The sequence below is a fragment of the Heterocephalus glaber genome, unplaced genomic scaffold, assembly GCF_053883595.1.
Source record: "Heterocephalus glaber isolate CG9 unplaced genomic scaffold, H.glaber_assembly_v1.0 deba00001442, whole genome shotgun sequence".
NCBI classification, from domain to species: Eukaryota; Metazoa; Chordata; class Mammalia; order Rodentia; family Bathyergidae; genus Heterocephalus; species Heterocephalus glaber.
Genome location: NW_028258296.1, coordinates 49,463,287 through 49,478,036, shown reverse-complemented (window position 1 = coordinate 49,478,036; position 14,750 = coordinate 49,463,287). Strand labels below are relative to the sequence as shown.

The 14,750-nt window shown below is 35.5% G+C and overlaps 1 protein-coding gene and 1 pseudogene across 11 annotated transcripts in view; one reads left to right on the top strand and one right to left on the bottom strand.

Annotated features, from left to right (window-relative positions):
• Window positions 1-604: 604 nt before the first annotated feature.
• Sycp1 (synaptonemal complex protein 1) overlaps window positions 605-14,750 on the bottom strand; it is a 161,937-nt gene continuing 147,791 nt past the window's right edge. For 3 of the 11 annotated variants that reach the window (XM_087213296.1, XM_087213297.1, XM_013075607.3), the window contains 3 exons: window positions 10,371-10,511; window positions 1,137-1,226; window positions 606-1,042 (listed from right to left, as the gene is read on the bottom strand). In XM_087213296.1, coding sequence (XP_087069422.1) covers window positions 923-1,042; window positions 1,137-1,226; window positions 10,371-10,511 — 351 coding nt within the window. In that variant the 3' untranslated portion in view covers window positions 606-922. Of the gene's footprint in view, window positions 1,043-1,136; window positions 1,227-10,055; window positions 10,174-10,370; window positions 10,512-14,750 lie in introns of all 11 variants that reach the window. The other 8 variants (XM_087213300.1, XM_021265737.2, XR_002397970.2 and 5 more) reach the window with 7 other exon arrangements.
• Window positions 10,757-11,717, top strand: LOC101720201 (14-3-3 protein theta pseudogene; annotated as a pseudogene).

Here is a 14,750-nt window from a genome sequence, read left to right as displayed (position 1 = left end):
ACTACCCTCCAGCCACACTGACTTCTTTGATGCTCCCCAGATTCTTTAAGCATATTCTCACCCCTGGGTCTTTGTATTTTCTGTTCTTTCTGCCAGGAATATTCTTCCCTCCTGACAGTCTTAGGCACGCTTGTTATTTTCATCAAATCTTCACTCAAACATCATTTAAGTGAGGACTACCCTACCTAAAATGTCAACCTCTTTTATATCCTCTAATAATATTTCCTTTTTTTCTTCGTAGTAATTATCATTAGCTAAAATACTGGATGTTTTGGTTATCCTTACCAGAATGTAAACTCGAGGAAAAGAGGGTTTATTTTCCTTTCTGTTCACTGTTATATCCCCAGTATCTAGAATTGTAGTTAACTCTTAGTAGACACTCAATAGATATTTGCATAATTCATTTCAGAAAGTTATATGGCTATAAACTTCTTTCCTGCCACAAAAAAACCATCTGAAAATTTCATGAATACAGCAATAAAAACTGCTTGAGAAATGTAAAACTCCACTAATACACTCTTGCGATTTAAAAAATACTATTCTTAAAATTATGATTTAGTTATTCAAGTATCCTCACAGAGTCAACATAAAGCATTTTTTGCATTCAAAAAATTTTAATAATGAATAAAGAATAAATCTCAATTACACATTTCTAGTGTTCAAAACTAAAAATCTGAAAACATAATATTAGTACAGGAAAAAGTAACAAAATATAGTTGTATAATTATCTGAATATAATAACAAGTTTTCAGATAATATACAGCTATTTCACATTCGGGCCAAAATATAATAATATAAAAAATACAAAATTTTTATGCAATTTTTTAAGTCTCAATTTCCAAGTAAAGTTTGACTCGTTGGAAAATAAAAAAAATTAACTATTAATTTGATGTTATTAGGGTCCATTATCACACTGATTTTCTTAAACAAATAACTTTACTGCTTCCTTTAGTTTTTTTTTCCTGTCCATTTTAGCAACTACAGCCCAACGGTCATCTTGCATTTTTCTCACAGATCCAGGAGTTGTTAGAGACGAAGGAGCCTGAATACAAAATAAAACAAAATCAAAGTATTTTCAATGTTTGTGTAAAAAGTCAAGGTTTAAATTTTTTTCTGAAATATAATTTAAAATCTACCTTTTTTGGTGTTCTGACACAAAGATGAGAAGCAGGTGGATTATTATTTTTGTACAGTTTGTTCAGCGTGTCTTCCTCAGAAACCATGCTCTAGAGAAAAATACAAAAATATAACTTTGAGGCTCCCTCATTACATATTATTAAAATTTCAACAACATATTACATATGAAGAGAATACAGAGTAAAATAAGGCAGGAAAGAGAAGAGTGGAGAAAGGAAAGAGAAAAGAAAGAGAAAGATGGAGGGAAAACCAAAGAAAGAAAATTTAAAAATAAATCTTCAATCAGCCAAAAGAAAACCTGGATTTTTGATTACTATATTCCTGACAAGTTATGTGAAAAATAAGTATATAAGGAATAGTACTTTCCTACAGATTTCTACCTCAGTGTCAGTCTTTATACTAACACACTCCCTTCCTTTCCCCTTTCCCCATTCTGCTTAGTCAACTCACAATTAGACCTCATAATAAGCATTTATAATCCTCTTAAACTTATAATATTGACTATGATCTGGAAATTCTACTTCTGGATATACACCCCCCAAAAATGAAAATAGTCTTGAAGAGATAATTCTACACTTGTATTCATAACAGTATTATTCACAATAGTTAAAACACGGAAGCAACCCCACCAACAGATGAACGGATAAGCAAAATTTAATATATATGTGATGTGATCAAACAATAAAATGAATATTTAATTTTTTAAAAATTATTATAATAAAAGATTCATTGCCATTTATTTCTCTCGCTTCAAACATAGCCCACCACAGTTTCTGAAGCAGTTCTAGAAGTCCACTTTCCTGAGTATCTTTAGTTGTGCTGTTGTGGCTGCTATTCTATGGAATACCTGGCAAAACTTTCCCATTCTGTAGGTTGTCTCATTTTGTTGGCTGTTTCCTTTGCCATGTAGAAGCTTTTTAATTTAATGATCCCATTTGTTGATTCTTGGTGCTATTTTTGTGCAATTATGATTCTATTCAAAAAGTCCTTGCCTACGCTTATGACTTCAAGAGTTTTACCTATTTTATCTGCCAGCAGATTGTCTGTATTGCAACATTTAGATCTTTGATCCATTTTATTTTAGTACAAAGTGAGAGATATGGGTCTATATTAAATTTTCTGCATGTGAATAGTCAGTTTTCCCAGCACCATTTGTTAAAAGGACTGTATGTTTTTGCTTTGCCCATTTTTTTTTTTTTTTTTTGGTATTGGGGATCGAACTCAGGTCCTTGAGCCCAAGCAGCGAAACCACTGAGCTAAATCCCCGGCCCTTCTTTGCCCATTTTTTAACTGGGTTGTTTGTTGTGGTTCAGTTGCAGTTCTCATATATTCTCTTGTCAGATAAACAACTTGAAAATATTTCCTCCTATTCTGTAGCTTGTCTTTTTCCTGTCTTGATAATGTTCTCTGATGAATGACAATTCTGATAAAGTCCAATTTACCTATTTTTTCTATTACCTATGGTTTTGATGTAATATCCACAAAACTGATGTGTTCAGTATCCTGTTGATTTCTCTGATGTCTTTTTTCTCTATATTTTTTTATAGTTTTAGCTTAAGTTCAGTTCTTTGCTCCATTTCAAGAATTTGTTAATACAGTGTAAGGGTTCAACTTCATCCTTCTCTATGTAGATATCCAGGTTTCCTAGCACAATTTGTTGAAAAAACTATCCTTTCTCTCACTGAATGGTATTGGGACTCTTGTCAAAAATCAATTGCTCTATATATGAGGGGTCATTTCTGAACTTATACTAGTACCATACTATTTTAATTACTAGCTCTGTACTAAGTATCAATGTTAGGAACTATGAATACTCTGACTTCATCCTTATTTTTCAAGTTTATTTTATCCAATTGGGACCTTTTGTAAATTCCACATGAAGTACTGACTTTTCCATTTCTGCAGGAAAAATAAAAAAGCCTATTAGGTTTTTTATAAGGATTGCATTGACTCCAGAATGCTTTGGGTATTACTGACATCGTAACAACATTAAGTCTTTCAATCCATGAATACAGAATATCTTTCCACTCATGTAGTTCTTCTTTAATTTTCCTTGTCTGTGTTCTATAATTTTTAGTATACAAGTCTTTTTTTTTCCTTGGTCAAATTTGCTCCAAAGTAATTCTTTTAGAAGTTATAGTAAATAAAATTGCTTCCTTAATTTCCATTTTAGGGTGCTCATAGTATATAGAAGCATAATTGGTTTTTATGTGGTGATCTTGTATTCTGTAATTTTGCTATATTCATTTATAAGCTCTTACAATTTTTTTGTAGTCTACATAATTTCCTATGTATAGAGTCATGTTGTCTGTGAAGAAAAAGTTTTACTTCTTTCATTTGCATGACTTTCATTAGTTTTTCTTAGCTAATAACTCAAATTAAAACTTTCAATATAGCACTGGTGAAAGTGGGCATCCTGACTCATTCTGTATCTTAGAGGAAAAAGTCTTCATTTTTTTAACCAATGAATATAATATTAGCTGGTAGTTTTCACAAATACAGTACTCTATCATGTGGGATAACTCTCCTATTTCTAGTTTTCTGAGAGTTTATATCATAAAATGGTATTATATTTTGCTAAGTGCCTTTTCTGCATTGAGATGATCATGTGGTTTCTCTCCTTCATTCCATTAACATATTACACATTGATGAATTTTATGTTGAGTCACCCTTGCATTTCTGTCATTGATCCCACTTGGTCATGGTGAATAATCCTTTTTAATATGCTATTGGAGGGCCAGGGATGTAGCTCAGCAGCACAGGGCATGCTTGGCAAGCAAGAGGTCCTGAGTTCGATCCCTCGTACCAAAAATACAAAAAAAAATGCTATTGGAGTAAATTGTCTAACATTTTATTGAGTATTTTTGCATCTAATTCATAAGAAATATTGGTTGTAATTTTCTTTTCTTGTCATGTCTTTATTTGACTTGGGTACCCCAGTAATGCTGACTGAAAAGAAGGGATTAATGACAATGTGTCTTCTGAAATAATTTTTAACTTCAACATTGTATTTTTGAATCAACCTCATATAAAACAAAGGGGTTCTAAAAGTAAGGACTGTATAAGGTAACTAATATTAAATAGGGTTTTAAGACTTCACCTGACCCTAGCCAACACACAGGAGGTGAGCTGTTCCCAGCCCACAAGAGGAGGATTCCAGTCCACCATACCACCCCTGCCAGCAAACAGGAGGTGAGGCACTCCCAGCCCACAAGAGGAGGCTTCCAGGTGGCCTTTACCACCGCCTTCAGCACACAGGAGGTGAGCCACTCCCTATCCACAAGAGGAGGCTTCCGAGCCGCCATACCGGCTCTGCCAGCACACAGGAGGGGAGATGCTCCCAAAACACAAGAAGAGGCTTCTGGGCTGCTGTACATCCCCGCCAGCAGACAGGAGGTGAGCCACGTGGGCGCCAGCAGTACCCCACCACTGCACCCCATCGAAATGAGAAGACATGTAAACAAGTTTTAAAACCAGATGTCCAGATCACCTACAGCAACCCCAAAGGGATATGAGATGGAACAATCTGATACTCAACCACCTGGACTCCCTGAACTGGCAACAAAAGAGGATCTGGAAAAAATGAAATCAGAAATAATTTCTCAGATAACAGCAGTGACTGTGCTCATACTGCAAGACATGATTAATAAATCTAGAGAGAAGTTGAGGAACATGATGGAATCCCAACATAGGAAACAAATGGAATCCATAAAACAGATGCAAACAGATTTCCAGGAGATTAAAAACTCCACTGAAAGTCTATGCAGCAGAATGAACCAATGTGAGGACAGAATTTCAGATACAGAAGATAAGATTGCAATTAGTGACCAGGAAAAGAAAAATTGCTTTAAAATTGTAAGGGACCACAAGAAATCTATCCAGCAGCTGCTAGATGATGCAAAGAATAACATAAGACTGATTGGAGTCAATGACGAAACAGAAGAGAGTGCAGATGACATAAAAAACTGTTCACAGAAGTGATGGCAGAAAACTTCTCAAGCGGGGGAAAAGAACTTGACATACAGATAAGGGAGGCATATAGGACTCTAAATAGCCTTGATCAAAAAAATATCTACACATAGGCATATAATAGTTAAGATTCCAGAAACCCAACAGAAGAACAAATTTCTACAAGCAGTTAGAGAAAAGAAACAAATCACATACAAAGGAAAGCCCATCAGAATCACAGCAGACTTCTCAATGCAAACTCTCAAGGCAAGAAGAGGTAGGAGTGATGTATTCCAAGCTCTAAAGGAAAACAGCCTCCAACCCAGACTGATGTACCCTGTAAAACTATCTTTCAAAATTGATGGAGAAATAAAGATGCTTTCATGACAAAGAGCACCTTAGGAACTTCATGAGTACCAAACCAGCACTCCAAAAAATTTTAGACAATATCCTAGCAAAAGACAACGAGGATCACAACCCCAGGAAGCCCAGCAGAATGAATCTGTTGGGTGCAACAAGAAACTAAATGCAAAGGGGTGAATCCAACAAACAGAAAAGGTCATGACAACGATAAGTCAATATATGTATGAGTTATAACCATCAATTTTACTGGTCTCAATTCACCAATCAAAAGAAACAGACTCACAGAATGGGTCAAGAAGCAAGATCCAACAATATGCTGCATACAAGAAACACACTTAATGCAAAATGAAACTCATAGTCTGAAAGTTAAAGGGGGAAAACAATAATCTGTGTGACAGGAAACCGAAAAAAAAAAAAAAAAAAGCAGGAGTAGCTATCCTCTTTGCTGATCAAGTGGATTTCAAACAAAATTCTGGAACACTCTAGTCCCAAGAATTTCAGATAAGGGATAGTCAACTTGTATGTACAAATCCCTTGTGAACATGTTTTCATTCCTCTCAACTAAAAACTTAAGAACAGGGCTGTTGGTTCTTAACAGTAATACAAGAAATTTTTATACTGTTTTCCAAAATGGTTTTATCATTTTACATTCACATTAGCAGTATTAGAAAGTTCTAACTGGTTCACACCTAAGCTGACATTTCTTCTTTTAAAACTTTTAACTTCATCTCCCTAATGAGCGTATAATTCAATCTTGTTATTGTTCTGATTAGCATTTTTCTGATTCTAGTGATGCACACCTTTCCTTCTGCTGTCTGGCTATTTATCATCTTCTTGTGTCTACATTTTAATTGGGATGTCTATTAGTGAGCTGTAAGAGTTCTTTACATATTCTGGTCATAGGTTATATGCATTATAAATATGGTCTGTTTAAGGACTAACTTTTCATCTTCTTAATGATGTCATTTAAAGTTCTAAATTTTGATGGAATCTCATTTATCAATTTTTTTCTTTTATACATCATGTTTTTTATACCCTAGGAAATTCTTGCCTACCCTAAATTCATAAACATTTTCCTTTATAATTTCTTCTTAAAGTTTTATACTTTTAGTCTTTCATAGTTAGGTTCATAGATCCTTTCAAGTTATTTTTATGTATGGAAATAAAGGGTTGAGGTTAATTTTTTATATACAGATACCAAGTGTTCTAGTGCCATTTGCTGAAGACACTGTCTTTTCCTCTGCTCTTGAATTGAGTTTATGTTCTATAAAATGTTAATGTTAAATAATCTTTCAAAACTCAGTGGACCATATATGTGTGGTTCTATTTCTAGATTCTGTTTTATTCCAAGGATCTATATGTCTTTCCTTACACCAACACTGCCTTGATTACTATAGCTTTAGAGGAAGTCTTAAAATTAGGTACTAAATGTCTTCCCACACTGTTTTCTTCTTTTTCTTTTTACTTTTCTAGGTCCTTTGTACTCATACATAACTTTTAAATTTCATTATCTAATTCTTCATTTACAGCAAGTATACATAGACCTGAATTTTTATATATACCTTGTGTTTTCTAATCCTGCTAAATTCAAATACAAATTCTAAGGGCTCCTAGAGATTTCTTAGTATTTTCTCTGTAGATGACCACTTCATCTACATATAAAGATTTTACTTCTACCTTGCCAATCCTATCCTAATTGTGTCATTATATTGCCAGACTATTTGAGTTTGGGCCTATATTTCAAAGTTCAATGGACAGATGAAGAGTAGGCATATCTGCTCTTGTTCCCCACCTCAGGGAGAAAGCATTGTATCTTTTCCATTTATATAAGGCGTTCTCACTGGAAGTATGGAGTACATGTCTTTAATCTGTTGAGAAGATTCTGTTCTACTTCTAGTCTCCTGATAACTTTTACCATGAACAGCTGTAGAATTTAGTCCAATACTTTTTCTCCAACAACTGACAGCATCATATGGCTTTTTCCTTTTCTCTGTGAAAATGATGACTTTTGCCTCTTTAATAAATGATGCTGGAGAAGTTGGGTTTCAACTTGCCGCAGACTAAAACTAGACCTATCTCTCTCACCATGTACTAAACTAAAATCGAAATGGATTAAAGATCTAAATATTAAAATAGAAACGCTGAACCGGCTGGAACAGAGGTTAGGTAGAACTCTTGAATTCATTGGTGTAGGAAAGGACTTTATGAAAAAACCCTCAGTTTCCCGTGAACTAGCACAAACAATCAACAAGTGGGATCTCTTCTTACTAAAAAGCTTCTGCACAGCAAGAGAAACTACCAGCAGTGTGAAGAGACAACCCACAATGTGGGAAAAAATTTCCACCAATGGTCCCTCAGACAAAGGTCTACTATCTCGAATCTATAAAGAACTTTAAAAAATCAGACCTCTCAAATTTAAAGTCGCAATCCAAAAATGGGCATCTGCAATGAACAGACATTTCTCAGACAAAGAAGTAGAAATGGCAAATAAACACATGAAAAAATGTTTAACATCACTGGTCATTCAAGAGATGCAAATGAAAACAACACTGAGATTCCACCTCACCCCAGAAAGAATGGCTGCTGTCATGAAATCAACCAGTAACAAATGCTGGTGGGGCTGTGGGGAAAGAGGAACCCTGCTCCACTGCTGGTGGGAGTGTAGACTGGTGCAACCACTGTGGAAATCAGTATGAAGATACCTCAAAGAACTAGGACTGGAAGTCCCATTTGACCCAGCTATTCTCCTGTAGGGTATCTTCCCCAAAGAATTAAAAGTATCAAACCACAGTGATACATGTTCACCCATGTTCATAGCAGCACAGTTTGCAATAGCTAAAACTTGGAAACAGCCCAAATGCCCATCAACTGGAGACTGGATAAAGAAAATGTGTCTTTTTATAAAATGGAGTACTATTCAGCCATCAAAAACAAGAAATTAGAGATATTTATTGCAAAATGGATGCACATTGAGGTGATACTCTTAAGTGAAAAAAATAGGAAACACGTGTGTAAATACCGAACAGTTTCTCTAATGTGAGAAACTGAAAGTTTAATTAAGGACTAAAAGGTATGTGAAATAGGAAGAAAAGGGGCAACAGGGAAGGGGAAGAGGGAGGGGGAGGGGAATGGAAAGAAGGGAATGGAATTAATAGGAGAAAATGAAAAAAGGAAACAAAGTCTTTGTAAATGGGGAGGGATGGAGGGGTTCAAGGGAGGGCAGGCGAAGGGGGAAAAAATAAGAACCAAGATAGTATGTAAATGTGCATATTTCCAATGATGAATGTCATTATATTGTACACCTAAAATGTACCAATGAAAGGATATACAAAAAATAAATAAATAAAATGACTTTTGGGGGTGGATCTTCCAATGCTGAACCAACACTGCCATCCCTATAAGAAAACCACTTTCTTAATACTGCCAGATCTGACTTTTAATAGTTTATTTTGTTAAACAAATTTCTATCTATGTTCATAGTTTTTTCTTCTATTATCTTTATCCAGGTTTAGGATTAGCACAATGTTGAGTTCCTAAAATGAGGCAAGAAGTGTTCCTTCTGTTTTCTGCTTTAAATGTCTGATATAATTTATCAATTAAAATGTATATGAGCCTGTTGTTGTCATATAGGTATGTTTTCAAACTAGGGATATACTTTCTTTAATAGGTGCTATTCAAATTTTATATTTCCTCCAGAGTTAGTTTCAGTAATTTGTCTTCCAAGGTACTTCTTAGAAGTTGTCAAATTTATTTCAAAAAAGATTTTTGTAATATGCTTTCTATATCCTTTTAAATTCTGTAAAATCTGTGGTAATGTCTCCTAGATCTTGATATTGTAATTTTTTAAATGTATAATTGATATTGTGTAATAGAAAGAAAGGGTCTAAGGGGGCAGGGGAGGTGAGAGATGTGAAGTAAAAGAAAGAAGGGAAAATAAAAAATATGAGAAAGGGGAAACAGTGGAAACAAAGTCTTTGCAAATGGAGAAGGGTGGAGGGGGTGAAGGGAGGTCAGGAGAAGGGGAGAAAAATAAGAACTAAGAATCTCATGTAATGGTACAAGATCCCAATGATGTATGTAACTGTATTTCATACCTAAAATGTACAAATAAACTTAATGGGGGGAAAAAGAGACTTCAACTCGTTGTTATTTCAGAACAAATAAAAATAGAGGCTCCCAAAGCAGTGAAGAAGCTTATAGATCTCATGTAAAAATGACAAATCTAAAGGTCTTACTTGGAATTATGTCATTAAGAATTTTTGGCACATTGCTCCATTTGGTGTAACAATCTTTAAATGTTTTTAAATTAAATAGGTCTAATTATTCTCAATAACTCATCATTATGCCTTCAAAAAATACTGGTATATGTGTGAACAGGGAATAAACAGTCATATAATATTGGAATAAATACTCTCATTTAACATGCTGTCCTTACTATATGAACTCCTCTTAGAAAGAGTAATAGAAATATTACAGTTGTCAACCAATACTTTGATATAAATATAAATCAATAAGTTATAAAAAACAAAATAACATAGACTATGTAAAAAACAGAGGAGCCATTAATAACAGATTTGGCTGTAGCAAGATTAAAATATTTGCCCTACCTTTATTTTTAAAACAGATATAAAAACTCCTTTATAAAACTCTGATAGAAACAACAGAATAATTAATCCTCTCATATGCCAACTGTGCTGTATCAAGTATTTTCAAATGCCATGTTTTCTGAAATTCAGAGAGAAATTATTTGAGCCTCAATTTCTCTAAAATGCTGCAAAAGCATAAGGATTCTGTTTTACAGAAGAACTTTATTTCAGTATTGCAATGTTAAATACTATGTACCTATAATATACATATAAATCAAGAAATAATGTAGACAAATAATAAGTGATGCAAACAAATAATGATTATAATATTTTTACCCAAAGATCCGTAGCTTCTGAACTATCTGAATTAACATCAAATTCAAAGATTTTTCTCTTTTTATTATTTTCTTCAATGGGTTTATTCGTTTCTTCTCTTTGCTGTGTTTGTAGTTTAGTTGGTGTCTTCACAGTATATGACTATCCAAAAATAAAAAGGAATATATTATCTTATCAAATATAGTATCTGTTACTAGTAAAGGATTTAATAAATCATCTCAAGGCAATTTGAGTCTTTAGTAATCAGGAATCTCTGTTATTACTGGCAAGTATACACAGCATAAATTTTGGATAAGGATTTATGCCTATCCAAAATTAAAAGGAATATATTATCATATCAAATATAACATCTATTACAATGATTTAATAAATCATTTCAAGGGAATTTGAGTCTTTAGTGATCAGAAATTTCTATTATTATGGGCAAGTATATAGGACAGAATTCATATGTTTTTGATACTAGAAACTTTCTTCAAAAGTTCACAATTGCAGCGGACTCCTCTTGATCCCAGTGAGAGCTAACCCTAGCTTGCCTCACTCTCAACCCTAGTCCTCTCAGCCACCAGTTCCATGGAGAAGATCAAACTGATCCAGAAGGCCAAGGCTGAGTGCTACAATGACATGGCCACCTGCTTGAAGATGGTGACCAAGCAGGGCAGCAAGCTGTCCAACAAGGAGTGCAACCTGCTCTTAGAAGCTTACAAGAACATGGTTGGGGGCTGCCAGTCAGCCTGAAGGGTCATCTGGAATATTCAGCAAAAAACGAACACTTCCAAACAGAAGTTGCAGCTGATTAAGGACTATTGGGAGAAAGTGGAGTCAGAGTTACAGTCCATGTGTACTATGGTTGTGGAATTGCGAAGAAGGTTTTCTATCTGAAAATGAAGAGAGATTACTTCCAATACCTTGCTGAAGTTGTATGTGCTGATGATTGAAAACAAACAATAGATAATTCCCAAGGAGTTTACCAAGAGGCAATTGATATAAGCACAAAAGAGATACAGCCCACATACCCAATCCACCTGGGGCTGGCTCTTAACTTATCTGTATTTTACTATGAGATCCTTAATAACCCAGAGCTTGCCTGCAAGCTGGCTAAAACAGGTTTTGATGAGGTCACTGCAGAGCTTGATACACTGAATGAAGACTCCTACAAAGATAACACTTTCATGATGCCATTGCTCAGAGACAACACTATGGACATTAGACAACACAAGAGAAGAATGTGATGCAGCAGAAGGGGCCAAAAACTAAGCACACACAGGGTATCATCCTTCTTCCCATCCAGAAACCTTTTTACACATCTCCATTCCTTACTTCACTTGGATTTCCTACAGCAAAACCTGTTCTGTGTATGTAAGCAGCTATTTCTAGTCTTTTCACACTATAGCTTTGGGAAAACTCCATTCCTTGGTTTGTGTTTGTCTTGGCCTTCCTGATGTGCAGTTGCTGCTGTAGAAAAGTATTAATAGCTTCATCTCATATAAACATAAGTAACTTCCATTACTTGTGTAGAGGACTAAAAATGTATTGGTATTTAAGTAATCTGAACCAGTTCTGCAGTGACTGTGTTTTGTAAAGATAAGATGAAAATGTAGTTAATTACAATTTAAAGAGTGTTCTACATAACTTCTTCATTTCTACATTCCCTCCCTTTCTCTTCTTTGGGGGTTTCCTTTCAGTAAGCAACTTTTCAATCCTCCTGCTGTGTTCCTTTTTAGTAGGAATCCAGAAGTATTAGACTGAATAGGAAACCACTTGGTATCTCTGGGCTCGGGGGGGGGGGTGTCACAAATTAAAAAGCCTCCTGTATCATGTTTGATGGAGGTCATGTCTATCTGTGACAACAGGAGTTTCCTTATTCACCTTCACTTGGTGATGTTTAAGTTGAAAACTTCCCTTTCCAATAAAAATTCACTTATACCTCCAAAAAAAGTTCACAATTGTAGACTTTCTTTGTCCTTCCCTTCAACTTACTGAAAAATTTTATTTAAATACTCTTTAAAAAAACCAGACGTGTACTCTAGTTTCATTCTTTAAATAATACTAAAAAAGAGAGAAACAGACTTCTACTCCAGTTTTAGCAATCAACAATCTAAAGAACTTTAAATTGTCTAATCATAACTTATAACAAAGAACTGAGTGAATTTTGTCTCTCTACAAAAGTATTTATTGCTCTTGTGAAGAACTATGTTGGTTTATACTAGATTAGTAAAATAATTCACATTGGTCAGAGTTTAGTATTCTGTTATACCATAATTTTTACAATTAAAAAATATCTTTAGAAAGTAAGATCAGTGATATAAGCAAAGCTACCAGAATAAGGAGCGCTAACACTTCACTTCCATACAGAAGTAATAAAAATACTAGTAAAATGACCAGAATTTGTTTTTTCATAACTCAGAATTAACAAATGGGTTTTCAGCAACCTGTGGTTTATTGAATTTCCCTGGTTCCATTCCTGATCTCTAGCTCTACCTTATTTTTTTAAAACAACATCCTAAATTTCTGGTGTAGCCTGGCAGCCAACGAACAGAACAGAAGAAAAGTGGAATAGTTTCAAAGCTTTATTTCTGAATAACTGTCCTTTATTTATCTGCTTGTTGTCTGAAAGACTTCACTTAGGAAGCTGGCTGTATATGACCTGAGAGCTCACTCGGGGCAAAACGCCTCCTTCCCAAGCACTGTTTGTGGGACTAGAAGGTAGCATTTGTCAAAAACGTAAGTTAGTGTTTCAACTTTGCTGCAATCTGAAGCAGTAACAGTTGGAGCAAACAAAAGACTAATCAAAAACCTTAAATGGAAAGCTGAAATATGAGATATCCATAGGAGCTTTGAAAAACTCTCACTATTCCTAGAAATACATAAGGACACACATGTACGTGACTGTGCACAAACTCAAGAAAAATACAAGAAACCCTTAAGCTCTCAATACTGGCTGATCTTGAGAGTTGACACAAGCAGAAACTGGCAGGAAACACAGAGTTGTCAACTCCCTGAGTGTTGAAAGGATGCCTTTATATATACATAGAACCTGTTAGCAAAGATTGGTAGATTTATTGATTCCAGGCATATCAAGATATTTCTAGTTCGTTTGGGTTTTTTTGGTACCAGGGATCGAATTTGGGACACCTTGTGCTTCTGAGGCCAATGCCAGAACCACTGAGCTAAATCCCCGGCCCATATCAAGATATTTCTATCGAAACATTAACTGAGCTTACAAAGTAGAAACTTTGCTGGCACTCCCAACAAAGAATACAAATTTTATTGGATTTTTTTAAGTCAAAAAACTACAACAAGCAGAAATACCAACAAACCACTAAATAGGGAAGAATTTCATTTCCAGAGCTATCACATTATGTTATTTTAAATGTCTAGTTTTCAACATAAAACAGTAAGACATGTAAAGAAACCAGAATGTGTGGCTCTCGTACAAGAAGAAAATGCAATTGACAGAAACTGTCCCCAAGGAAGCCTAGACATTGGAATTCCTAGACCAAGATTTAAAACCAGCTACTTCAAATGTTTAAAAAAAACTGAAGAAAATCGTGTCTCAGGAACTAAAGGAAAGCATTGAGACAAAGGAAATATCAATAGAGTCAAAAATTATAAAATGAGCCAAAGAGAAATTCTGGAAATGAAAGGTATAACTGAAATAAAAAACTCACTAGAGGGGCTCAACAGCAGATTTGAGCAGGTAAAGGAAAGAATCCACAAACCTAAAGATAGTGTAATTCATACTGTTTAGTTTTGAGAAACAGAAAAAGAAATTTTAAAAAGTAAACAGAGTCTGAAAGATTTGTGGGACACCATCAAACACACTAACATTCACATAATGGGAATTTCAGAATAAGAGCAGAGTTGAGTCGCGCGAAAGACGCCAAATCACCCCATTGCAGACAGGCAGGTCTGTGCACACCCTACCGAGGTCCTGAGTCGCACAGAAGACACCAAATCAGCCCGCTGCAGACAGGCAAGTCGGTGCACACCCTACCAAGGTCCCGAGTTGCGCAGAAGACCCAATCACCCTGCTGCAGATAGGCAGCCACCTGGTTCCACACTACAAAGACGCAGAGGACACCAGACCACCAGACCACGGTACTGAGTCCCGCTGCTCCCGGCCCAGAGGGAGGGGCTTCTGAGCCGCCTTCCCACTGCTCCTGGTCCAGAGGAAGGGGCTTCCCGGTCACCATCCTTCCCACTGCTCCCAGCCCACAAGAAAGGGTTTTTGGGTCACCAGCCCTACCGCTGCTCCCGGCCCCTGTCCCACCTCTACCAGCTCAGAGGAGGTAATCCCTTCAGGTGCTAACAGCCCCCCACCCCAGTCAAAATGAGAAAACACGTAAATAAGTCTCAAAACCAGACCTCCAGATCACCTAC